Source organism: Spea bombifrons, chromosome 7 (assembly GCF_027358695.1).
Source record: "Spea bombifrons isolate aSpeBom1 chromosome 7, aSpeBom1.2.pri, whole genome shotgun sequence".
NCBI lineage: Eukaryota > Metazoa > Chordata > Amphibia > Anura > Pelobatidae > Spea > Spea bombifrons.
The window spans coordinates 11936534-11962883 of NC_071093.1; the positions used below are offsets into that span (position 1 = coordinate 11936534).

The following is a 26350-nucleotide window of genomic DNA, read 5'->3' on the forward strand; positions in this document are numbered from 1 at the left end:
GTTGCTGTGCTCAGTCTTGCCGTGGTGAATGACTTTTGACATTAATTTGTCTTCATCAGCCTTACCTTGTTAGTGAGTTTGGTTGTTCCTCCCCAATTTTATTTCTCCTACACATCTTTTTCTGTTTAGTTAATGATTGTGTTTCTACTTACATATTAAAATGATGATCATTAGCACCTGTTTGGTGTAACTGTTTAATCATACTATATGCCTACAAAATCACTGACTTTATGCAAGTTTACCTAAAAGAATCGATGCTGTTTGTAAGGCAAAGGGTGGTCACACCAAATACTAATTTGATTTAGATGTTACTTCTGAAGCAACTGCTCCATGTGTTTCTAGGCTAATTCAGCCCTGCATACACCCAGCCCACATTGTTCAATCAGCTGTTATTCCTGAGATAGACGTCTAACACCAATAACTAAAGAATGCCTGCACTGGTCTGCATGCAGTAAGAAGCACCCAGCCCGAGCAAAATGGACTCCAACATGCATTAAAAAATAACGGTATCATTTGGGGGCTAGACGTTTAAAATTCAAGTTCTAGTATCTTAATAGATATATCATTGTTCAATATAAAAAGTAAATAACACATCTACCATTATATAATGATATATAAAAATGTCTACAATTTGCCCCCATATAATCACTATGTCCGTAATTGTGAGATTAGTGAAATTTTGTGACAGTAAATTTGTGACATTGTAAATTTCCAACATACATCTAGGTACACAACTGCTGTGAAAAATCACATTTAATTCTGTGATACCCAAGACACTTCCAGGGCTGGGTATATTAAGACTGGTAGTTGGCATATAACTTAAATTTGAACTATTGGTGAAGATGAAGTGTGTTTCCGAAGGTAACTAATGTATTATATTAATACTTAAAACTTTTTGCCTTCTGTTTCATTATGTTAAAAAAATGTATTCTTTTTAACAAATAACATTAATGCCTTTACCATATGTTACATGTCTGCAGTCAATAATACATATATATATATATATATACGGTATGTAGAATTATAATATATATATATTAAATATAATAATATAATAATGATAGTATTATATGATATTATCATTGTATACATTTTTTTATTATTATAAATTTAGCTACAGTATTTATGTGTAATATTTTTTTTTACTGGAGGAGTAATTGCGTTATTTAAAATTTCAGCTCCCTAAATGAATGAAAACTCACCAAGTTTTCATTCATTGGTTCAGATACATTTCTCAGGCTTGCTTTTAAAGATGTAGCATTTAATTTTATTCCAGTTAACTAAATTTAGACAGTAACAGAGAAACATACTTTAAAATACCAGAAGAATAGCAGAAGATTATCTTAACCTGTATAATGAATACTACAGAGACAGAGGTTAGCCCTTTTATATGTAAATTATGCTCTTCATTAAATACTCAAGTATAATTAATTTCCTTTGGTAAGTAGACCAGAGGACCAAGATATTTGATCATTTAAGGATCCATATAAAAAAAGCTGTCAAAGCTAATATTACATTTTTAATGGTGTTTTGATAACCTTTATTGAAAAAAATAGAACAACAAACCATCTGATTCTATCTGATGGATATACTGTACGTGTTGGCATTACATTACTATGTAAATGGTATTGTAATATACGTTCTGCCATGGAAAGGGTTAATAGTTACAATATGTTGTTTTACATCAATGTAGTTGTGCTACTACAGGGTGTCAGACCCATGCACTTATTATTATCTTCCAGGTCATAAAGAGTTTATGTATTACTGCAGGAGATTTGGCATGGGATTCAATTCTACAAGAAAAAGTTTCCTTTTTTCATCCATTTGTGCCTTTTCAGTTGTTTTAAGTACAAATTTGTTCCAATGTTTTTTCACAATGTTATGTATCACAACTTGACCCCTCTGGAGTTAAAAAGGTGTAGACAATATTTTTGACTTGACTGAGATTTTTTTGCACCCCATGCATCTGTAACTGGCAAACTCCATTTCTTCCTTATTGCTCAATTAGTGTGAAACAAATGAGAACAAAGGTGGCACTTTGTATCCAGATAAAAGGTAGCTCAACAGCTTTTAACTTTAACCCTTGGCTTGGCAACATAGAGGAATCTGTTGTTAGACTACAGCTTTTCTCATTCTCAGTAAGCTTTATGTCAGTAAAATATTACTTTTTGATAATACCTGAACAACCTATTGTTGGAAATGAAGAGGTTTCTTGATTGTAAATTCATTCCAGTAGGACACTCTCCACCTTTTGTTTCTTTTAATCCAAATTCTTTTGTGATACATTATTTGGTATGTTCTGATTGTACTGCACTGCAGTCACTAGATAATAATAATACAAATGAGCATAACTAGTACAACCCTTAGAATCAATTGGTTTCCTTTGGCTCTCAAAGCTTGATGGGAAATGCAGTTGCACTTTGCTTCACCCATTCCATCTTTAAGCAGTGCCCAAGTCATGTACACTTTTATTTTTACTAACCTTTTCCTCTTCGGTCTGTGCGGTTCCTTCTCCATTTCTAGAATCCCTTGACTGCAATTCAAGCAAGGTACGGAAGAGGTTGTCGGAAGTCACGGTTAAGAATTCAATTTCAGCGTTGGGGTGTAGGCCATAAAGGACTGGGCTCTCAGGTGGTAACATCTCATCAATGTATCTATGGTAACCTTGATAATCAAGGTTAGAGGGGACCACAAATCCTGGCGCTAAAGCGAGCTTCCTATCAAACTAAAGTTGGAAAAGAACATTAAATGTCACAATCATAACAAAACACTTTTTTTTTTCTCGGAATCTCTTTTGAGATTTTTGAACCTTCTTTTTTGATATTTAAGAAAATTGCCAAAATGACTTTGTACAGAAAAAAAGGCAGAACCTTTTGTACCATGATTCTTTGTATAACATGAAATATCTCTTGTTCTTTTGTTTTCTTGTTATTGTTCTTCATCCCCCCAGCCTTCTGCCCCTCTTCCCCCATCCCATTTACTAGGGACCCTCAGAATTGTGCTGAAAGAAAGTCTAATTCAATCTGACAGAAAACAGAAATAATCCTTCTTGGCAGGGTAGCTTCAGATCTAAGTTTCCTGTGCTCCAACCAGCAGGAACTCTGTTCTTAATTCTCTTGTCCCAGCTTTTGTTTTCTGCCTCTGTTACAAGAGATCAAGAGGATGTCCGATTTGATGCATGCTGCTTCCGCGGTTCCATGTAGCAGGTTCCACTAACTTACAGCATGAATAATATTAAGGGTCAAGTATTTTTAAGGCTTAAAATGACAACTGAATCATGTCTTAGAACACATTTTATCTGGCTTTCTAAATCCCACCAGACAAAATGAGTCTTGTAATTATTGACAATGTTTGGAAAAAAATGGATGCTGATAGCATCATGAGGGTGAACAACTGGTGACTACTACTGGTGATCTATCTATCTATCTATCTATCTATCTATCTATCTATCTATCTATCTATCTATCTATCATCTATCTATCTATCATCTATCTATCTATCTATCTATCTATCTATCTATCTATCTATCTATCTATCTATCTATCTATCTATCTAATCTATCTATCTATCTATCTAATCTATCCATCCATTCCATAGATGTGGATCTCTGTAACAGTGCACATGAAAAGAATGATGTTCTTAAAATGATTTTGCAATATGCTTTTAATTTGTATCAAATATGCTTAGACCCAAACTTTTGGGGGCATCAGTTCTTGATAATCTGGCTCAAGCTACGTCACTGGCCAAATTGTGGTTGCTCCACGGTGCAGGCTGCTGTTACCGCCAGCACGCTGCGGGGGGTCGCGTTACATGACCTCACAGTTCAAGTGCAGCAGCTCTCACTGCATGGAAGGAGGACAGGAGCCATGCATTTGAGTAAGGAGATTTGTTTTGTATATATCAATGTGTTTGTGTATGTGCTTCTGTGTAGAACATGTGCAACCTAGGGGTCTTAGCCATCTGTACCCTATACTAAAAAAGCAGATCTGAATATGTCCGGATTTCCACTAAGGCAGTAGGCAGAATATGCATGTGCATTTTTTTAAGTTGTCAGATTGAAAGAGTCTATTATTTCCCCTGCCAACAGCACCTTCTTTTTCTTTTTGAATAGCAGTTGGACCACCAGTATTCTTTATGTTTAAAAGAACCTGGAAAATGAATATGCCTCTGTTTGACTTTATACTTTGTTTAGATCCACCTCCTTTTGATGACCTCTAGGTCCTATGATCTGAAACCAACATGGATTGTAGCCAGTGTTTTAAAAATATAATTGTCTCCAAAGAGCTTTAATTGTCCAAATTATAATACAATTTTAGTATTACATTATAAATTATATTATATAGTATATATATATATATATATATTATATCAGTATTAAAACTGCCAAATTAAGCTAAATTTCATCTTCATTAAGAGTGTTTTTTCAGTAGGTGTATCTGGTTATAAGATTTCTATCTTTACCAAGAATTAATTTGCTCTTTGTTGTTTCCACTCCAGATCATTGTATTCCTTAAAACATTTCTAGAACATCATTATAATCATTCTTGCTGTTTTGTGCCTTTTACATTGTAATGAATTGTGCTATGGTTTTAATGACTTATGCTTTTCAAATTTGCTCAATGTAGCTGTAGCTAAGCGTCCTTGTTATCAAAATAACTGCTCGAGATATTTAAATTGGTTTGGGATAGAAAAATCACAGAAATAAGTAAGGTTAACACAATGGAAAATTTGATTGGAAACATAAAATTTGACAGTAGATAAGAACCCTTATCAGCTCATTTTTTTTCTACTTTAAAAAAAAAACCCTCAACCTTGGTCTTATCCCATGCATGTTTAAATTCTTTCTTAATCGCAACCACTTCTGCTGGGAGGCTGTTTCACCACTCTCTCAGTAAAGTAACACTTCCGTGACATCTAAGCCTCGGTATTATTACCTCTTATTCTAATATTTCTCCTCCTTTGAAATAAACTTCCATCCCGTACTTACACTTTCAGGTATATTATTGTTTCTACTACCTCCCTTCCCTCTCTTATCTTCTCCATGCTATATATATATAGTGAGACCCCAATTTATTCACCATTTTCATAGCCCTTCTCTGAACTCTCTGTATAATGTCAATATCCTTCTGTAAATGGGGTCTTCAGAACTGTACACAATATTCTAGGTGAAGTCTGACCAGAGATCTGTAAAGTGTCACAACAACCTCCATCTTTCAGCGAATGCCACTAGCTATACATCCCAGCACCCTGCTTATTTCGAATGATATCTTAGCCTCACGGTTACACAAGCCACATCCTTGCAATGTGAGTATCATTTAGTTTCATCACTCTATAGGTCCAGGACATTCTTATTGGGTCTAAAACACATTGGAAGTTTTGCTGAGCTCCTCTAACTTTCCTTAATTAACTTACGATCCTTTTTTTCAGGTAGGGGTGGTGGTGAAGATATATGTCCTTGTTTTTTTTTACATCTTGCCTAAACCTATTTAAGATGGGCTGTCAGTGGGCTAGAAGAGATCAGTTGAGTTCTTGTTTCCAGAGCCGGCCTTAGGCGTTGTGGCGCCCTGTGCGGACTACTCCTCTGGCGCCCCCCCTCACTACCCCCCCTCTCTGCCCCTTCAAACTACCCGCCCTCTCTGCCCCTTTAAACTACCCCCCCTCAAACTACCCCTCCCCTCTAGCCCTTCAAACTACCCCTCCCCTCTGCCCCTTCAAACTACCCCCCCTCTGCCCCTTCAAACTACCCCCCCCTCTGCCCCTTCAAACTACCCCCCCCTCTGCCCCTTCAAACTACCCCCCCCCGCACTTACCTTGTTGCCGGAGTCCTGCGGTAAGAGCGGGAGGCATCCGTCTTCTCGCTCTGCCGGCATTTCATGTTGAGCGCCGGTATAGTCCGGCGCTCAACATGAGATGCTGGCACCGCGACGGAGTCACGGAGAGTAAGGGGCGCCGAGCGGTTGGCGAGAACCGGGACTTAGATTAAAGCATCGTTTTTTTTTAAAAAACTTTATTTAACATCAATGATGTTAAATAAAGTTTAAAAAAAAAACAAAAAACAAAAAAACGATGCTTTAATCTAAGCCCCGGTCAGGCGCCCCTGCAACCATGGCGCCCTGTGCGGTCGCACAGGTCGCACACCCCTAAGGCCGGCCCTGCTTGTTTCACAGCAAATGCCATCAACCTGAGAGAATACTGAATGTTAAATTGCGTTTTTCCTGGGAAAGCAACCTGTCCTAGATCCTTAGACATCCTGATTTACATTTTCCCTCCAAGGCCTGCTCTGTCCATTTCACATACAACAACTCACAGCTAGTCAGCAGACACACTCACACTCTCTTGCTCTGCTCAGTGTTAATTTCATTAAAACATACACATTGCACTTATTCATTAATTACTAACTGATTATATATCACAGAAAGCATTGCATCTCTCCGTGGCAGGGTGGAAACAATGTATTGCAGCTCCTCAAAGGCGTGTCAGCATAAAAATCCTTTGTAATGCAAAGTTTAAAAAGTGTTTTTGGTTTTTTTTATCATCAAGCAGGAAAAGAAACCCTGTTTGTCATATCTATAAAATTCAATTTAATGATGCATTTTTTGCGATTTGATTTTTACATTTTTTTTAAAGATATTTAGGAATGATTGAAGTTGTTACGGCCGTCAACTTTACATGCTTGGCTCTAAATTTAATTGAACTTAGATTTCCTTTAAACTCGATAAGATTCACAATTGCCTTCTTAACCTTTAACTTTCTTAGCACGGAGCTATCTCGTACAATGCAGAGTAGATTTTGTGCTAATAACATTAAAAGTGTTCTGTTTTCGTACAAATCTTGAGTGGTTAATGTATTAAGACACAATTTGCAGATTCCAGGCAACAGAATTGAGCCCCATATCATTTAATTTTAAATTTGTTACAAAGAATACCGCCAAAAAAACAAAGCCTGCATGCTATATATTTTAACAGTTGAATGACCAGAAGATGGAGCTCTGACTCTGAAAAAATGTATTACCTGATTGGGTTGCATGTACTCTTCCAAGTATGTACGGCAAAGTCTTCTGTCCCAGTCATCGGTGATGTGACCCCCGTACATAATTTCTCCAAACAGGTAACGGAGGTCCTCCCATGGAACCTGAAACCATGGTAAAATGGCGAAAGAGGCCAGTGCTTGTCTATGTGTTTCTATATACAGAATGTATATCTATATTTCTGCTTATAGAATTGTAGAAGTCAAGACAGACCGTAAAAGAATTATTACTACTGTAAAGAAACATTTACTCTATCATAGCTCCAAAGCATTTTTTTGTTTAAATTGTTCATAATAACATAAGATACCATCTGGTAACTAAAAGGTTAATGAAACATTTTACAAATTGTGAAAACAACAGATGACATCAACAGATTCATATAAAACATGTAAAATATGTGAAATGTACATTTATTTTATGAATAAAGAATTTATAATCTGTATGTTTTTGCTGAAAATATAACTTAGATTATTAACTAATAACAGAAACTTTTATAAATGAAGTGATGAAACTATTATTCCTATAAGGAGGTTAAACTAGATTCACACAACATAAAGGAAATGAGTAAATGACTTATATATGCATACATTCTGACATGCGGAACAGTTATATTTTATACAGATAAAAGATTCTTTTCATGATTATTTACATACTATACATAAGCACACATTTTTGCAGTGGTTTGACACCGAAATTTCGTGAATGTATAATATATGGTGTTCTGGAATTCTTTTTCAATTGTATTTAAAGAGTTAGTATAAAATACAATACCTGGGAATTGGCTTCCAGATAGTTATAGAGAACATTCACAGATATTGTAAGGTCTCCGAAATTAAAGGGGTACTGTTTGTTCCAGCCCTGTGGGCCAAATTTACGGCGTTCAGCCACGCAGGCATGAAAATAACACAGTGAAAACAATATGCTTTTGAATTCTTGTTCTCTGGTGCACTGATCAAGAATATTCTGCGAAATAAAAAGCAACACAAAAATTAGCAAGCCAAAAAGGCAACCATCTACTTATCAAACATCTACTTATCAATTTGTAATACATTTGTTTAATTATATTTACACTCCTAGGTTCTTAAATCAATACAACCATTTACAAGTGTAAACAACGCAAAACATAAAAATCAATTGCCAGTATAAAATAATATCTAGATATTGATTAGTATAACAAGAAATATTGATTCTAAAGCAGGGAAGTCTGATTCAATTTTAGGGTCAGTTTTTGTGACCTATAAATACCTTTAGCTAGGGAACCAAAAACGTCTGGGAAAAAAATATGTATAACGATCTCACAAAGTGTCAGCACTTTACAAGAAAGGATACTATCACTGTTTTATTATGATTTATTTATGAGCTCACACAAAGTGAAGGACGCTGTGCTTGCTACAGATAATTTCTAACAATCATAATATTATTGCTATGTGAAACATTAAAAAAATTGCCAGTAAATACCTAGCTAATGAGATTCACACGACATATGAACCATACATGCCTTGCAAATGTAAATCACCTAATAGTTTACAGCAGTGAATTATTTCCATACTACCATAAAGCTTAGACAGCTATGGAATATTTTTGGGATTCTGTTGCATATATATTTTAATGAAAGCATTTAGACGCCATTGATTTGAAAGCGAGTCTAATACTCTGTTGATTGAGTTTAGTCTTTATAGCTGCCAACTGATTTTCCAAGCTCGCCGAGTACTGATCCTTGAGAGTTTTGCTGGACAGTCAGAGCAATTTTAGCATATAATAGTAACCAACGGGTTGGCATGCAAGATGTATTACATTAAGCATACCCTTTGTGCGATCTTTTCACTTAGTGAGTAGACCCCCATTAAAATGTGGTCCTCCTTAAGGTTTTTTAAGGTTATAGGGTTTCCCAAGACTTTCACCCTCCACAGCAGTTAATGTTTTGCATTGACCCCTCAAGAATACCATCCAAAGGGGAGTCTGACTGGGGCGGAACATCTGTCAAAATGAAGCGCAGGTGTCCTTAGGCAAACTCCCATGGAGAAGAGCTCTGTGTGAAACATTCTATACATTCTACGTATAGAATTATACGTATAATTCTATACATTAGTACATTTATCACATATTTGCTATGTCGATAATATTAGACTAACCTGGTCAAAGTTATCCAAAGCAGCATGTAGGTTTGCAAGCATTCCTGTTGGTGGCTCATTGGTAATTTTAATAGCATTCTCAATAATTCCTTGTGGTATGATATGTTCTTTGAGTGTCATGGGTGGTTCCACGCTCATAAACAAACGGTAATCAGGATGGCTTCCTTCGCTATGTTTTTCCAACAATTTCTCTAATCTGCCCAGCCACTTGGCTACAAGGTGGATGTTCTACGAAACATAGTTTTGCCAATTAAAAGCAATGTGATAATTACCGTGACAGTATAGATGTTGTTGTTAAATAGCTATAGTTACACACAGGAGAATTTTTATACAACTCTGGAATACACGCGTAAACATTTTCTTAGATAGACAAAACATTAGATTTGTGGCTGAAATTCTTGGCGTTGTTTTTAAACATGCAGGATGTAATATTGTGTTGCGCTCTTCCCACTGATGTTTGCTACAGCTGGTTCCTGCTTTTAGGTGCAACAGAAAATGACTTCCCCTCGGCTTATGCAAAATAACACAGACACATTTTAGTTTTTTATACACAATTTGATGAATACAAAAGGTATTTTTTTCCATTGTCTTAAATATGTAGGTATTTTCTTATTGTTTTGTTTGTGAAGGTGTCACGTTTATCTGATTTCTTTTTAAATACTACATATTATGGAGTTTTATTTAATACTAAAATACAAACATTTCCATTTTAAGATGTCCATATAGATGATTCATTGAAATTCATAATTCTTTTAATATTAAGCAAATATTTTCTGTTTTCTCTTCTAACAACCCAACTATTTTTTTGTGTCTGATGCCAGTTAGTTCAAAAATTGAATTTTTAAGGTGGGTTTTACAAAAAATGACTATTGGTGCCCTGTGTCATTACCAAGGATTACACAGATGGATAAGGGTTCAGAAACACTGACCTTAATTCATTATAATGTGATTCATAGGTAAGAAGAAACGTTAAAATCTGACAACTTAACCGTATATTATGATTGGCAAACCCTGATTAGTTTCTCCTGTAAGAAGGGCCAACTCGGTCATAATGCATAGTTTATTATTTAATGAAAATCTATGATTTAACTAGAAATTATACAAAGCCAACTGGGGTGAAACACTTAATTGATGCATCAAAATACTAAGATTGTCACAAACATCAGTATTATTTCCAATAATAAATAATACTATATTCAGTCAGAATACCATGGAAACAACAAGCTTTCTCTTTTTTTTACCCAAAAAACATTTGGCATGTCAAGCCAAAAGGACCAAGTGACATTACTCAGTAAAGCTGTTCTAGGAGCCACGTAAAAACAAACAATGTCGCTTACTTGTAGAATAACCCAATGGCCTTCTCTTGATGCCTTTTCCATAGTGATTTCTGCAATAACCTCTTGACCTTGGCCCAAAGATACATTGTGAAGCTTTCCTGAATCAATCGTAAATCCGAGCTTGTTTCCTAAACAGAAAAGGCAATAATATTACCCACGTTAACAGCCCAACCAGAAGGAAAAACATCTGACAGTGATATGCTCCGGAAAATATCACAAATATAGAAACGCAGTTTACGGAATTCACAGGTTGTTTACTGGCTGTCTACACACTATTATCTAAATAATATATCACTGCATCAAAAGTAATTTAATAGATTTAAATGTGTTAAGTTTACAGTTATTTTGTAAAATGTCTCATAAATTTCATTATTTCCAAACGCACAGGAAAAACAAAACAAAACAAAACAAGGCACAAAGTGGTGAGTGAGGAAAAAAAGGAGACAAATGACACAATTTCCTTCGTAAATGGCTTTGATTAAGGTAATGTACACTGTTAATGTATATTTTTACCACATGTTAATTGCATCCAGCATCCTATACGATGCAATTTTGTTTCAATAAACAACAAGCAAGGAAAACGAGAAATAGAGAACACCAATTGAATACTTAAATGTAAACCTTGGCACCTGAAAGCTTATTCATGTGTATGCACTGAATGAATTGTTTTATATTTAACATAAAAGGAATACTTAGCTGCCTCTGATGAGGTTTACAAGTGATTCAATCAAATTTTAAAAACAAACATTTGTAGTTTATGTCTATCCTGGTGGACTGCTCTTACCAAGTAATTCCACGTCTTTTAATGGATCAACACCAGGAGATAGGATAAAGATAATAGGCATGGCAGGACCACTCTCCGCAAATGACTTTGCAAACTCAGTTTTTCGTGTTTCCACATATTTGGCTCCCAGTTTCTCTTCAACAAAGTTCCTACAAAAATGAACATTATACGTGCACCTAGCAAACAAAGTGAATGTCTGTCCACCTATTTCCTCGCTTTGTTTATTATGCCATCCAAGTAACGGCTGTATGTGAATGATGACTTGTACCAGAAAGCACTGGGGAGCCATAGTCTGGCCACAACAAAGACAATACTAGACTAACAAGGGTGTTTCTGTTTATCAGCTATTAGTTGTGATAAAGCTTATGTTATATTACTGACAATTGTATGCTTATGGAACCTGGTATTGTTGATGTTAGTACCAGAAATTTGTACTCATCTGTACATGATCTATTCAAGGTCAACGGCTGTCATTGGTTTTTATTACTCCATTGTCAGTGGTGACTCATCCAATGGTCTTATGCTAAATATTACTTATAATAAAAGCTTAAGGAACACAGAGAAGGTGAACCTGTAAGCATAGACATCTTAGCCCCAAAACCTGCACTGATCAGCTGTATCTGATTCTTACTGTGTATGTAAGCACAATGCAACTTCGTACATCAGATTAAACATTAATACCTGACAGCATATGTCATTCGATCAGGTCTCAGAGCTCGTATCATAATCATTTTCTGCAGAGAACTCTTGGTTTTCCATTCTTGTGGCAGTCTCTCCCTCTCTGGACATTCTGATTCAACAACCTTTTTCCAGCGCTTGGGTGATCCTTCAATGTCTCTGTCTAAGCCTCGGAATTCATCCATAAAACTCATTGTCTGTGTGATGAGTAGATAGATTACCAGTTATAAAATAGAACCATTAAGCTTTTAGAGAAACATTAACAAATATGTTTTAGGTAGAACACAAATATGTGCGTGGCATGTACACAAAAATAAAGTATTTGCTTTTTTCTGTGTTCTCTCTAATGTTGCACCAGGACAATCCCCTTGAAAACATGAAAGCTAAATCAAAATACATTAAATTCTAAGACTCTGTAGATGATCCGGATTCAGGGCCTTTTATCCAGAATTTGGCCATGGGCACTTCTTGGTCATGTTAAGCCTACTATCACCTTCAACCAGCAGTGTGTAATGGAAGTTGTAGTAGAAGATCCTATGGATCAACCAGACCAACACAGGCTGGATAAACCTTTCCTATGTTTTATTGTGTATTTTGTTTTGTTTGAAACATACCTTTATTGCACTCCATGCTGAATTGGAAAGAAACTCCAAAGGGCTGTGGTAGATGTAGTCAATGTTAAAGCGTAGTAGGAAGTCAAGTTCATGAGCAGAAATTTCTTTATTCATTAATAACAACTGAAAGGGGAGAACCATTATTAGCAGGTGTCAACTGAAACATTACAACCTATTAGCTTTATTACAACTGTCTTCTTTTCCAAATTGGTAAAATATTAGGGCCTTTTGGTATTATTTGTACACAACTTAAATAGAAAGTGACAAAAAAAGAGTACTCTGTCTACAGCAAAGAGCACCAAAAACACACATATTTAGTGCTTGTATTCATTAATATGTTTTTATAGACTGCACGAGAACTTAGATGAACCATTTTCAAATATGGTGCCTTGGACACATGCCTATCCTGCCTTATGGGGAACTTTGCCCTGTACCCAGCATCATAGTCTGGAATTGCCAATGTTTTAATAATATAAATAATTTGTAAATAATGTATATGAAAATAAAATATATTCTTGGTGAAAACAGCATTTATGTAATTTTCCAACTATAGCATAATAAGCCCTTGGATAATCTATTTCTAAAATGCAAAGTTTGGGGTATCTTGGAGTTCTAATCTACAGAGGTCAAAGACAGTTCTTTAATTATGTGGTGCAGATTACACAATTTTTATGACGATCATCCCTTCAAGAGCATTATTGGATATTTTTTGGCTAAATACTGTGAGCTTTGATGTCTGAGAAAAATAGTTGTGGAACACAGCATGAGTGGCTATGCCAAAGGATTTATTCAATCAATACAACATGTGAGCCTTTTATTTAGCAAAAAAAATCAAATAGAAAACAACACATAGTGAGCTGTGGCTCCTGTCCATTATATTTCTAAGTAAACCTAATAAAGAGTATATTTTGTGCATCTAAATTAAAGTTAAGCTGGAGAACACACTTCTCATAACAAGGTTTATTTTATTCCCAAACATCTGGGATTCAATTGAATTATTGTGCAAACGGGCATTATTTAACATTGTTCTCCCATTAGACTAACTGGCACAAAGATAGATGTTCACTTAATTATTTTCCTAAACTTTTAATCCAATAAAATGAAAAAGAAGTCATCAATGGCAGAATGAAAAAATAACAAAACAAAAAAACTTATTTTGGAAACAAACGATGTTGATTCATTGAAGAAAAACTCCAGAAATACTTTCACTGAAGATAAATACAGAGAAACGAGATGATCAAGGCCACATGCACATATTGCTTTATATTTCTAAATTAATAGAAATTATGACTAAGTCTGAAGATGATTCCCAGAGAGCCAAAGATCTGTCTGTTTACTTTCAGAGGATTGCATTAACAAATCTTACGTTCACAAATTAAAACTGTTACTTTATGTTTCAATTGCTGGAAACGAGTCACAAATCAAACAGTTTCCCGTTTTCTTAAGTAATCTATTCTGTTTCATGTATATTTGGTGGAGCCAGCATTAGCTTTAACCAGAATTTAGTACAATAACTATGTCTGTCTGGATCATCAAGAATAGATGAAGATAAGTATGAAGCTAAACTGTTCATTCTCCTCTTTGTGGTTCGAATTGTGGTCCTTGTAAGCATCTATATGTTCTAAAGCAGGTTTTGTTAAATATACACCAAGGTTTAGTTTAACTGAAGTGAAAAAAAATAATTTATTTTGGGACATGAGCTGGTGTATTGGATTCTAATCTTAATTATGATGTCAACTCAATTTCTTATTCAAATTTTTAAAACTTTTTTATGTTTTTTTTTACAGATTTTGTTTTTATGCATTACTTAACATCCAATGTATCTATATTTTTGACAGTAGACTCACAATAAAGAGAATGACATTAGGTGGAGGGAACGATGCCCATTTGCATGATTGTTGATGGCCGCAGACAAATTATACAAATAACTTTCAACAGTCTAGGTATATTGACGATGTACCTTGAAGCTGCCCTGAGACCACAAATTCTCTGCAGAGCTACTTCACATTTAGTTGTACACCAGTAATGTCATATTTTGACAGACATTATGTTCTTACACATTACTGTGTAATGACTGAATTAAATCTCTGGTGCTGTGACAGAAAAGACTTTCATCATCCGTTATCGTTGTTAGCTCCTTCCTAGGTGGAAGTCAATTATTATTTAGCTTCTCTCCCACACTCCTGCTTTTCCTATGCTTTCTTAATATATTCCTAGATTAATATATTGTAAACGACTGTTTGTATACAGGTAGACTAGATGGGCTTCTAGATGAACAGTTCTCAACTGTTCACCAGAAGCCAAACCAGAGCTATATGCTAGAAATTATGGAAAGTCCTTGGTTTCACATATTCCAAATAAGAGTTGTGGCTCTCCCGGATGTACTAGTTCATTTTAGAACTGCAACTGAGGTCTTAGATTAAATGTGAATCAAGCTATGGATAAGTTCAGAATGGCCCCATCCATTTAGAGACACAACCGTTTCTAGAGTTACTACCCAAGTGGACATACTGTACCTGAAATGCCAGTTGTGCAGTGAATGTAATTTTATCTCTTTCAAACAGACCTCTGCTAATGTATATGAACGTTGAGTATGTCACACAGTCAATAAGATTATTTACTCTCAATCGGACATCATCGGCGGGTTCTGCCTGCTGCACAGCCTTGTGAAAGACATTATTAAAAGCCTGGAAATATAATTAAATGCATATTGTCAAACATAATGGCTGTGGCAGTATCCTCTATGATCTTCATTTAAGCCTACCATGTTCCCTTCATATAGTTTGTGTATATTATACTTGTGCATTAGATTGGACAAATATGTAAATATATGCATACAATGAGATATTTAAAGACAAGTATCATAAAGAGCAAAATGTAACATTAGTTATTCATATTGTCTGCTAATATATTTTATAAACATTTTTAAATTGTTTATTATAGAACAGAACAATTGTAATATATGGTTATAGGCTCGATTGCTGTTGTGCAAGCTGGCTGTTATTTCTATAACTTTATGTGCTTTATCAAAGACTATGGAGGCATAAATGCTTTTCACCGAACCTTAAGGGAAAACTGATACATGGGGCTGATTTTTTTCAGGTCATTCACAATAAAGTAGAGTAGGGAGGCTCTTGCTGCCACAGGACGGTAATTTTCCCGAGCTTCATTGATCTTCACTTCATTGACTTTGGCTTCTAACACCTGCGTATAAGACAGTGTAAGCGTATAAGAAAGTGTGAACACCAAATAACCCAATAGAAAATATATAGTTTAAAATATACAAATAATAATCAATAAACTAGGGCTTCCCACAATCATACTCATACCAGACCTGTAACATTGGAGCACGGGAAATTTGTCATTCATTCAAATTCTTTATCTTTCAACAATAAAGGAGTTTACATTATTAAACGCTAAATTGTTATATGAAATATTAGAATTCACTGGTGGCACTATATCTTGTTATTAACAATGGTGTAAAAAAAGGAATCAGAGAAGGTGCAGTCCTGTTTCACATTAGATCTTTATGCTTTTTCTGGGGAGGTCCAGAGTTGACGTGGCATGGAAGAAGCCAAGACAGAACCAGACCCCTACAGCATATGAAAAGGACCATTATACCAAACAGGGGCATGAATTAGGCCAGCCTGGCACCAATATCCTTCCTGTGTAGGGTTGAAGCCGACTTGCCCTCCTATACCCTGCACAGATGAAGTGAGTTATGGAGAGTATCATCTGACAGTCAAGAGTCCCAGTATCAGGTCATTACTGAAATCCACCCCCACCACTGCCTAAATACATCAATTTGGGCTATTATTCCAATGGCCTATGGAAAAAAGATACATTTTGTAATATGAAATGTAGGAGACATCAGGTCTCAACTTAAAACCTAAAAAATCAGAGAGGGAAAAGTTTGTCACAAATGCTATTGCTTTTTAACTTGACAAAAAAAAAATATTAGCGTACGATGCGGAGTGAAACACTAGGTAGTGCTCAGAAAGCCAAATAAAAATATTCATTGCGATGCCATGAATATTATAAATCATATTTCACGCTTATGGGTCTGGAGGAATATGCATAATTGACTTCATAACACATTTTTTTTTAAAAAAAGTAAAACTGCGGTTAATGTTATCTCCTCCATGGGATTGGATCAACGCCAAATAAATATAATCACTGCAACTTTTTCTAAGTAGTACATCGTAAAACAGATATTACAGCTAACATGACTTTAACTTCCCACTCTTCCTGGTTCCATGGTAGATTAAAGTGGAGTTATCAGGTACAAAACAATTCCTTGTAAAAAAATAAATAAAAAAAAATCACTGAATGGTCTTTTAACTGGAGGTTTTGGGGTATATTTTGGATATTTTTTTAAAATACCCTTCCTCATTGTAACAATGTCACCCACACTGTTATAAGTGGTTTTATCATGTGCCCTGGCCCTCTGCTGTCCCGTGCAGATTTAATTTTGGAGGTTATAAGAGGTGGGTGGTGTAGAATAATGGGGTAGCTTAGACGCATTAAGTAGATGGTACAATAAAGTTATGGGGTCCATGAGGAATAAAAGGCATGAGCGAAATGGCAAGTAACATCACTGCACTTGAGTCATCATCCTCTGGGACTGCCACAGTAGATCATCGACAGAAAAGCACCATGTGTCTTGGTAAACTATTGAAGAGATATCGTTTAAATACTTTAGCTCACCTTCATTTCTATTTCTGCCGCTGTATGCTTTGTGGTTTCCAGCTTTTCCACTAAGAGTGTGTCCCCCAGGAAATTAGTTTCAGCTGCCGATAGGCGTGTCAGTAATTCATCCTCAAGCATTTTCAGCTCTATTTTAAAATAATTCTGTTGCTTTGTGAGCTCAGACTGGAAAGAAAATGGCAAGTTTTAGACCTGTAATTCCCCAAAAATGTTAACAATGGGAATACACTTTGTTACCCTTTTAATCTCGTTCATTACTAAGCATTGTACATTATTCCTGTAACAGTAAAGGTCAAGACTAATATCAAAGCATAATTGTGGCTTTACTGGGTACATTTAAATTAGTGCATTTTATTAATTTCATTTTCTTTTCTTTCAATGAGAACCTTTAAAATAGATGTATTTATTAGTTTGCTTTTTTGTACTGGATTCAGTTTTACTTGCTACAGAAATAATAAAAGTAACTTCAAGATGATTAGATGATTAGATGATTATCTGGCTATTGAGGTATACAATGCCAATATCAATTTTTATATCTGAATAATTTAAAATTGGGGTAATATATAGTATAGAACTAAATTAGAAATGCTTACTCCAAGTATTCTCCTAGTATTACTCCTAGTATTCTCTTACTGAGTGTCTGGTAGCACTTCCACAATACCATTCCAACTTTGCTTAACATACTTTATGAACACTTCATAACACTCTTTTTTAACTGTGGTCTGCACACAAATTAATTGGTTTAGGAGGCTATGCAAGTTAATTATTATTTTGTTATATATTTTATATGCCCATTAATAAATGGCTAATAATAGTAATGCATGGGAACCAACCTAATTATACAGAGACTAGAATAATAATAATAATATAATAATGCAATCATTTTTGCTGCTTAAAAAAAATTAAACCAGTTCTTCTATTGTGCAAAGTCACTAGTAGTTACTATATCAGAAATGTTCATAATGTAAAATAATGAGAAACATAAAAATGCAACAACAATACCATATTTAAATGTACAGATGAAGCAGACAATGCCATTCATTTATGAGTCTTTGTAGGGTTAAAGTCAAAACTATGACAGGTGTGAGAGTTACAGTTTAACAACATTTGGAGGGTCACAGACTATACATTTTATAGTTTAAAATAGTAATATTAAGGTTTTTTAAAGATGAATATTTAAATTAAATATTTTCTTAACGTTAAATGAAAAATATATTTCAGAGTTTAATGTGAATTTAAGGAATTAGTGATTGAATTTAAAAAGACACCATTTGACATCAGTCTTCTTAGGGAAGAAGGAAGTGGCATAAGAACCCATCAGACTCTATTTGCCATTATACCTTGAACTGTTCTAAATCGGGCCTCTCCAGGTTAACCACATCAGCCAAAAGCTGATCCTCCAAGCCGTCACGGGTAACAGTAAAGTTGATTAAAGTTGTCTGTGCTTGGATTTCAGGTTTATAATGAGGATCAGCAAGTTTAGTATGAAGAATCAGTCGAAATTTGGGATGAAATTTACATTCTTTATCCCCAATTCTTATATACCTATACAAAAAAATCAGCAAATTGGCACATAAAAAATATGGAAAGAGACAGATTATATCCCATACACAACTGGTATAAATAATATGTATAGAGAGAAAACACTTTTACTTTTGTACCTTATTTAAGAATAAAAACCAAAACAAAATTTTAGGTTTTGAAAGCACCACTTTGACCAGCTGCAATCACTGCAGACGTCCTAAGTTTCTGTATCACCTTTAGCTCCTGGAATACTGTTTTGAAGTCAACAATCATTGAAATTCAGAATTGGAAGCAAAAGTGTAATAAGTAGTAGTCATTTTCTGAGTCACAACACGCCATGAAATCACTCCTTGAATCAAATACCCCCAAGGGAGTGAGAAATTAAAGATACCTTTCAGTGTAGCGTGGAAGTGTGCTGGTGTATTCCAACAGATCAATACTCAGCATGGAGAGGAATCCGCTACAGTCATGAACTAAGGGTGCCAAATATGTTTTGGAAGGCTTAGCCGAAAAATAAAATGTGAATAAAATTGATACAGACAGCAGGTAAGGGTGTAATTAGTATAATAAAGCGCTGGGCTACCAGTCTACTGCCTTAGAAATAAATGACGGTAATTGATTAGCTCAATTTGACATGGGATTACTTATATGACCCTAATCAGAGCTGAATTACTGATTATTTGTTATTAAATCAGATCTGTTTATTACTAGGGGCATTACATGAAATTGGAGGGGCATTGCAATTAGAAAGAAACACATATTTACCATAATTAAGATGCTTACTAATATTGGTTGGTAGTATCAAAAAGGACAGCTTGATTCATTATTCCTAAAACACGAGATTTGATGGAAATGTGTAGATTGTTGTTATGTCACAAGGTCGTGTTTGTAATTCTTCTCCTTAAAGAGACTGATTAGACTGTACATGTCATGGGATGCAGTGTACGAAAAGATGCACTCTGGTCTTCTGAAAAGGTGGAATAGTGTTTTAAACACTAGTTCAGTGAAAGGCAGCTATAAATCCACAGTTGTTACACTACAATTTAAATCAGTAGTGTATTTAGGTCCAGTGTTGACCCGGATGTGTCGCAGCATGCATTTTCACAACAAGAAGCACTTTCTTTAGATTATTTTGATCATATTATCTAATTTACTATAAAAAATATATATAATGATGAACTGAAAAATCCCACTTTTTATGACCTTTCTTTGAAAAATATTCTACTTATCTACAAAAGCTAATGAAAAAAACCTGCTATATATATTTTACTATTTGTCCTGAATTTAGAAATATCATATACCATTTTTTCAAATATGGCCATCCTATTTGGGACATCTTTGAAGCCGGTCAATTAAATTTATTCCCATTCAAGCATATCATGCTATTCCAAATGCTGGTATCTTAACACTTTCAATGTACTAATTCTACTACCATCCTTTGTCAAACTTTGTGGTAGTAATTATTTTACACACGTAGTACTTCAGGTATGATTTTACAGCTTCTTGTATGTGTCACTGCCAAACAACACCCCAATATGTGCTCATCAAAATCTGATACTACCCAATGTATAGGTTTGCACATGTTTTTAACATTTTGACATCTGGCCAGTTTGTGCCTGTGTCCTATTTGGGATATCTTTGTACTCAGGCAATTCAATTTACCCCATCAAACCATACCTTTTTTAAACTAGAAATCCAATGGGTATATTAAATGGTAGTACTTTAACTACTTCCATGCCAGTATTTTTGGAAAGATACAACACTAATTTTAGGAATTGCTCATGAAAACTTTTTAAAATATTTTTTCACTTTTTTTACATTTTGTTGAAACTGTGTGGTTCCCCTGATGGTGACATCACTGGGGAATTGTTTCTACATGTTACCATAATTTGTTTTAACATATTTTTAAGCTGGGCTTCATTGTACCTGTATCTATGCTCACTTTTCATCATTTTATCACTTCAAACAGCCATATGTCCCTTACAGACCTTTTTTTCTGATGGAAGACTATTCCAAGTATTTCAAATGCTTTATACAAAAATGTACTACTATATACTAACAACCACACTTCATTGACAAAGCTCATGAAGGCCAAAATCTACATTTTATGTTAGATGCCTCACAGAGAGAAAAATTGCCCCAAATTTCGAGTTCTATGCTGCCCTTTTGGTCAGGATTTGTCTGACATGCTTATGTACAAAACCGAAGCAGGAATTGGCAGCAGCGCAGACTTTTTAAGCTCTGTATGTCCTGAGTTGAGCTAATTGAATCCTTTTGAGTATGTCTTTTGGCTTTGGGCACATTACCTTCCTTTTTTAAGTGTATGTCTTCCAAGCAAAGGATCAAGCACAGGATCAATGATTTCTTCTAAATTTTCTATCAGAACAGGGTCTCCAGCAACTACTGCTTGCTCTATGATGTCAACATACCTACAAATAAGATGAACATTGGTGCAACAAAGCATTGTGTTATAAAATACTTAGCAGTAGATATTTTGGATATTCTGGCTGGATATTCAATTACTATGAAGTTTTGCCGGCATTGAAAATATTTAGGATTTCATATAAACAGTTGATTTATACTATAACATCATGCAGACTTTTTACTTTTACTCCAAGCACTGGAGATCAACGATCATAAAATAAAGTCTATTCTAAAAGAAAAGGCTAACAAAACTACATTTATTCTGAATCTTACCCTTTCTGGCCCAAGTTAACGACTTTTAATCTGGATCCATATCGACTTTTAATCCATTTAATTCCTTGAAGCTGGGGATCAATCATCAGAGGCCACCGTTCACAGTTTGTGAGAATAGTGCCATTTTGAATGGACATGGTATCACTAGGCAAACCTTCGTTATTCCACTTTGCAATAGTTGCGTCATCAGTGAGCATAGTTACGGGATCAAGCCCTTCTGTCATAGGAATGGGGTACTACAACCCACAAAGACAACACAATGCTCAGTCAACATTGAGCCAATGGCTCAGAAAAAGAAGAGACATCTCATGTAACAGTGACTGATAACAGTAAAACCAAAACAGTGCAGCTGTCTGGTTGACTTTTACAACATAATTATACAGCTTGTGTTTCTTGAAAAATAAATGTCTTTATAGTTTGCTCTATAGCTTGCTTTCCATACCTTCTGGCTTGCCAAGTAGGGCATCCACAAATGGTCAACAAGCTGATATCTATACTTTTTGGAGAAGGATCCAGCATAGGAGATAAAAGATGCAGTGAGAAGAACATCTCCACACAAGGTTTTTTCCTGTTCACGGTACAGAGCAACAGACTGAGCCCATCGGACATTCTCGGACTGGCAAGAAGAAAAAATTTGATATTATCAGCACTGTGGAACGTGATTGCTCATAATTTGGCCCTTTTCATTTGCTTGATTCTTCTCTCTCTAAAACTACTTTGCCTCCCCAGCTTCCTGTTTGTTCTTCTTACACCACTGTTGGATCTGCCTGCATCTACCATGCTTGCACAGTTATTCTCTTTTATGAATCCCCCTTCATCAACTTTCAATAATTTTTAGTATCTCTCAATTATGCGGTAACCTATGTTGAGGCCTTCCTGTCCAACATCAGTGCCTGACCTCACAAATGTTCTGCTGGATGAATGGGCACAGATTCCCACAGAAACTGTTATAGCTGCAAATGGGGGGAACCAACATCACATTAATGTCTATGAATTTAGAATGCAATGTCATAAAAGTCCCTGTTGGTGTAATTACCAGGTGTCCCAATAATTTTGTCAACATAGTGTATACACAGTATATCATCTATCTATCTATCTATCTATCTATCTATCTATCTATCAGAAATATATGGAAGTGGCTGTTTTTGTACATTTTAAAACACATCTATTATTACTCAGAATGTATCCTTCCTTTCTCCCAGCTCAGCATCAAAATAAATCAAACACTTGTGGACATGAGCCATATAGACATCTCAATGCCCCACAATGGGTCTTCTGGGAACAAGCCAAACCCTCAAGGCAATAAATAAAATTCAGATAAATCTTTCAGCATTGGTTTAGCTACCTTGGCCTCCCATTTATTTGGTTACGCAATTGAAATTCAATCACAGACTGTTACAATGGAATAACACATTGCTTAGCAGTCAAGCAGAAAAGAGCACTCACCAAATTAATCTTCAGATGGACATTGTTGAATGGAAATGATTTAGCGGCTAGATTGGAACAGATGACTGGCAAAAAAAGGACACTGGCCAGTACTCTTACCCAACATGAAAAAAAGCTTGCGGCTTTGAATGAACATGGTATGCAAATGGTTAACTATTATGGTAATTATTTTAAAGACCAGGTCTCTTTGTATCATGTTCACTGGAAAACAAGTGCTGAAAAGCATCATTAACATTGTTTTATTGTTACGAGCTGTCTTCCTGTTTTAATTAATCACATTTATAGCAGACACATAATACTTAATATTCCAAATTTACTGCTTACTATGCATGCTAGTCATGCCACGGCCTTTCTGGAGCCCTACAAAGAAATGTAGCAAAATGCTAAAAAGTAAAGGTCAAAATCACGTTTTTACCACGAAAATAAATGCAGGATAATGACATAATTTCTTTCAGCTCATCAGTTTCTTGCTAAGTGCCTCTGTTATTGCCAGATCAGTAGTGTATTACAAAGAAGTGCTTTTCTCTAGGTTGCTTCATTAGCCTGCCCTGTAGGACCTCACCTCTAGACCTTTCACTAATCTGTTGGCCAGCTCAATGGTCTTGTTAGTTCTGTTCACTTCTTCTTGACAGCGGATTTTCTCGGCTGTGGCTCTTTCAAATGCAGTTGTTAAGGCAGCCAGGTTGGTGTCTAGTTCCTTTAAATGAACACATTCAGCATCAATTTAAGAAACTTTCTGAGCAAGTAAAAATAGTAGCAGATTTATGCAAATAAGGCAAATCATGATGTATCGCGAAAATGCCTATTCTCCATCTAACACCCAATAAAAACATTATGCAATCAGAAGAAGGCTACGATTATATTCAATTTTTTTATGTTTTTATGTATACACAATAAAGAAAGAACAGACTTAGCAGGTAGTAGATTGTCCTAAATGAACCCAATATTGTCTTTTCTTTTCATCCTTAGCTGCTTCATCCATCAACTCATGCAACCCACATTTCTAAATATGTTGACACAACAAAAACAGGCAGAATTCAGAAGGTAGCCTGGTTTTCTTTGGGAATCTCTGTTTGCAGGTAAGTTTTACATAATCCCACCGGCAAGTATAGTTTTACTACCCAAATCATTACAAAAAATAACCATGAAAATATAACATATTCTGTCTTTCCAATGTCGGATTTGTTGGCTGGGGCTGATGCCAAGAAAAAGGAGTAGTGCAAATGATTTGCATTTTCAAAAAAATGCTGTTTGTTTTTTTTTTGCAGCTATCATCAAAAAGCTATTGCAATTGGTGTCCAGATCTAGAATGCAGAACAGCCATAATTGTGCAACGCAGTTTTGCTGGTGCGTGTCAATCAGAAGCTGTGAATTGAGAAAAATTTGCTCTGTTCATTCTGTTAAATGATGTACCCAATTAAACCTGTTAGAATTCATGATCTTCAGTCAAGGTTAAATGAAAGTAGTTACTCCTGTCAGCTAGGTGATTAAATGCTGCCTACATCAGGCACATTTATGTGCAAAATTAAAATTTTGGTATAAAGCATGAATCTTTATGCATGCCCGTTAATTATCATGCCGTTGTTCTCCTTATTAAATGCCCAGTGCATTTCTTGTTCATCATCAGCTCCCTTTCAAAACTTATTTCATAGTTCACGTTAAATGAAAATTCAATGTTTAAATCAACTGCTTCAGCAAGGAAAATAGGATACATTTAGGAAGTGTGCCTGTTAATGTTTGTTAGCAATTAAAATGCAAAATACACTTCATAATTTATTTTAATGCTGTTTAATGTTTTGTTTGGTGAAGTCAAATAATAATACCTGGAGGCACAAACCCCATTGTTTTAACTTCAAATCTAAAACTGGTTGGCACCTAGGTCTTGATACATGGGTTTATAGAGTGTTGTGGGCATGTGTGTATATGACATGTTGCTTTAGTTGACTGGATGGCAAAGGGAAGACTGAGAAAGTAACTTACTTCCAGTTTTTTCTGGATTATTTCCAACTTTTCTGCAGCTGAGGCTAAATCCATGTTGGCTTGAATGAGCGATTGGCGCTTAAGATCCACTTCGCAGTGAACCTAAACATGAAATATATATAAATATACTCTAGTTTATCAGTAGTAACACCTTTAATAATTACTTAGCAGACCACCTTGGTAATACTGGTTACATACTTAAAACTATCTTTCATTTTGTATTAATTAGTTCTTATTTATCTGCCCATATCGATAGGCTTATTTTTCTTCTGGTTTGGTTGTCGGAGTCAGATGACAATGGTATAAAGAAATGCTCATGTAGGTTCTATTGTACTCTTTGCTGAAATAGCAAATTAAAATGCCACATGCAAGAAGAAGGTTTATGTAACATCAGAAAAAATATCACTATCGCTTTCGACCATTCAAATTAAATTGTTAAAAATGTTGAATTTCCCCTAATTCATATTTTCTCATGGACCGCTTACTTCTAACTTCTAGTTACTTGCTACAAGGAGGATTAAATATAGGAAATGTATAGTTATACTAGTTTTGTTGACTTTTGGCACAGATCTCTGCTTCCCAGAGGCAAAACAGTTCCTGACTTTTGGATCAAGAAATGAAACTGCCTTAGAAATTGAATTTAATTATACTAAGAGCTACAGAGGGTACTGAGGTAGTGTTAAATAAGTGGGCCTCCAAGCAGGAGTGGTAGAGGTTAATTGAAACATGTATGGGATAGGAATATGGCTACCCTGACTCTAAAATGAGACCAAGGACCAAGGAAGATTCTTCTCTCCCAATAAATTCTATGTTTCTATAAAGGTGATAATTATCATCTTTTATTTATATAGCACCAACAACTTACGCAGTGCTTTTTACAGCACACATTCAAATGTTATGAAAAAACTAGAATTGACAGACTAAGACCGATACATTAGGTACAATCTACTGCCCCTTGCTATTATTATTTTTGCCATTAATCACGTTTATACAATTTATAATGTTTCACAGGTTATTTAAATAAGACAAAATGTTTATATATTTTTCTTTGGGTATGTATTTATTAGAATAATATGGATCATATAGTATATTTAGTTTGAAAATAGAAATATAGGCACCAAATATCAACAAAAACAAAAGTGTGAAAATTGGAAGTTAACTAACAAAAGACACATTTCTTACAAAATGTCCAGTGACTCTGAAGAGCAATCAATAACATATATTTCTTAAGAACACAAGTAAAGACAAAAGGACACAATATCAAAAGAAATATTGCAAACACAATGAAATAGAAACAATTATTTAAAAACACTCCTGTTATGCATGCAATTATCACCAGAATAAAAATCTAGGAAGCTACTTACATACATCTTTTTGAAGTGTCCAGAGTATATGAGAGCAGATTGATAAATAACACGAGAAAA

General features: G+C 35.1%; 1 protein-coding gene across 1 annotated transcript in view; it reads right to left on the minus strand.

The window, feature by feature from the left end:
* Positions 1-26350, minus strand: part of LOC128501692 (dynein axonemal heavy chain 11-like) — a 122706-nt gene that overhangs the window by 14822 nt on the left and 81534 nt on the right. The window contains exons 61-77 of the mRNA XM_053471259.1: positions 24927-25028; positions 23509-23643; positions 21943-22116; positions 21501-21736; positions 21110-21232; positions 18620-18824; positions 17280-17444; positions 15636-15776; positions 15089-15259; positions 12573-12695; positions 11962-12155; positions 11281-11429; positions 10497-10624; positions 9160-9387; positions 7799-7990; positions 7012-7131; positions 2483-2725 (exon numbers count right to left, since the gene is read on the minus strand). Of these exons, the coding sequence (XP_053327234.1) occupies positions 2483-2725; positions 7012-7131; positions 7799-7990; positions 9160-9387; positions 10497-10624; positions 11281-11429; positions 11962-12155; positions 12573-12695; positions 15089-15259; positions 15636-15776; positions 17280-17444; positions 18620-18824; positions 21110-21232; positions 21501-21736; positions 21943-22116; positions 23509-23643; positions 24927-25028 (2829 nt within the window). The remainder of the gene's footprint in view (positions 1-2482; positions 2726-7011; positions 7132-7798; positions 7991-9159; positions 9388-10496; positions 10625-11280; positions 11430-11961; positions 12156-12572; positions 12696-15088; positions 15260-15635; positions 15777-17279; positions 17445-18619; positions 18825-21109; positions 21233-21500; positions 21737-21942; positions 22117-23508; positions 23644-24926; positions 25029-26350) is intronic.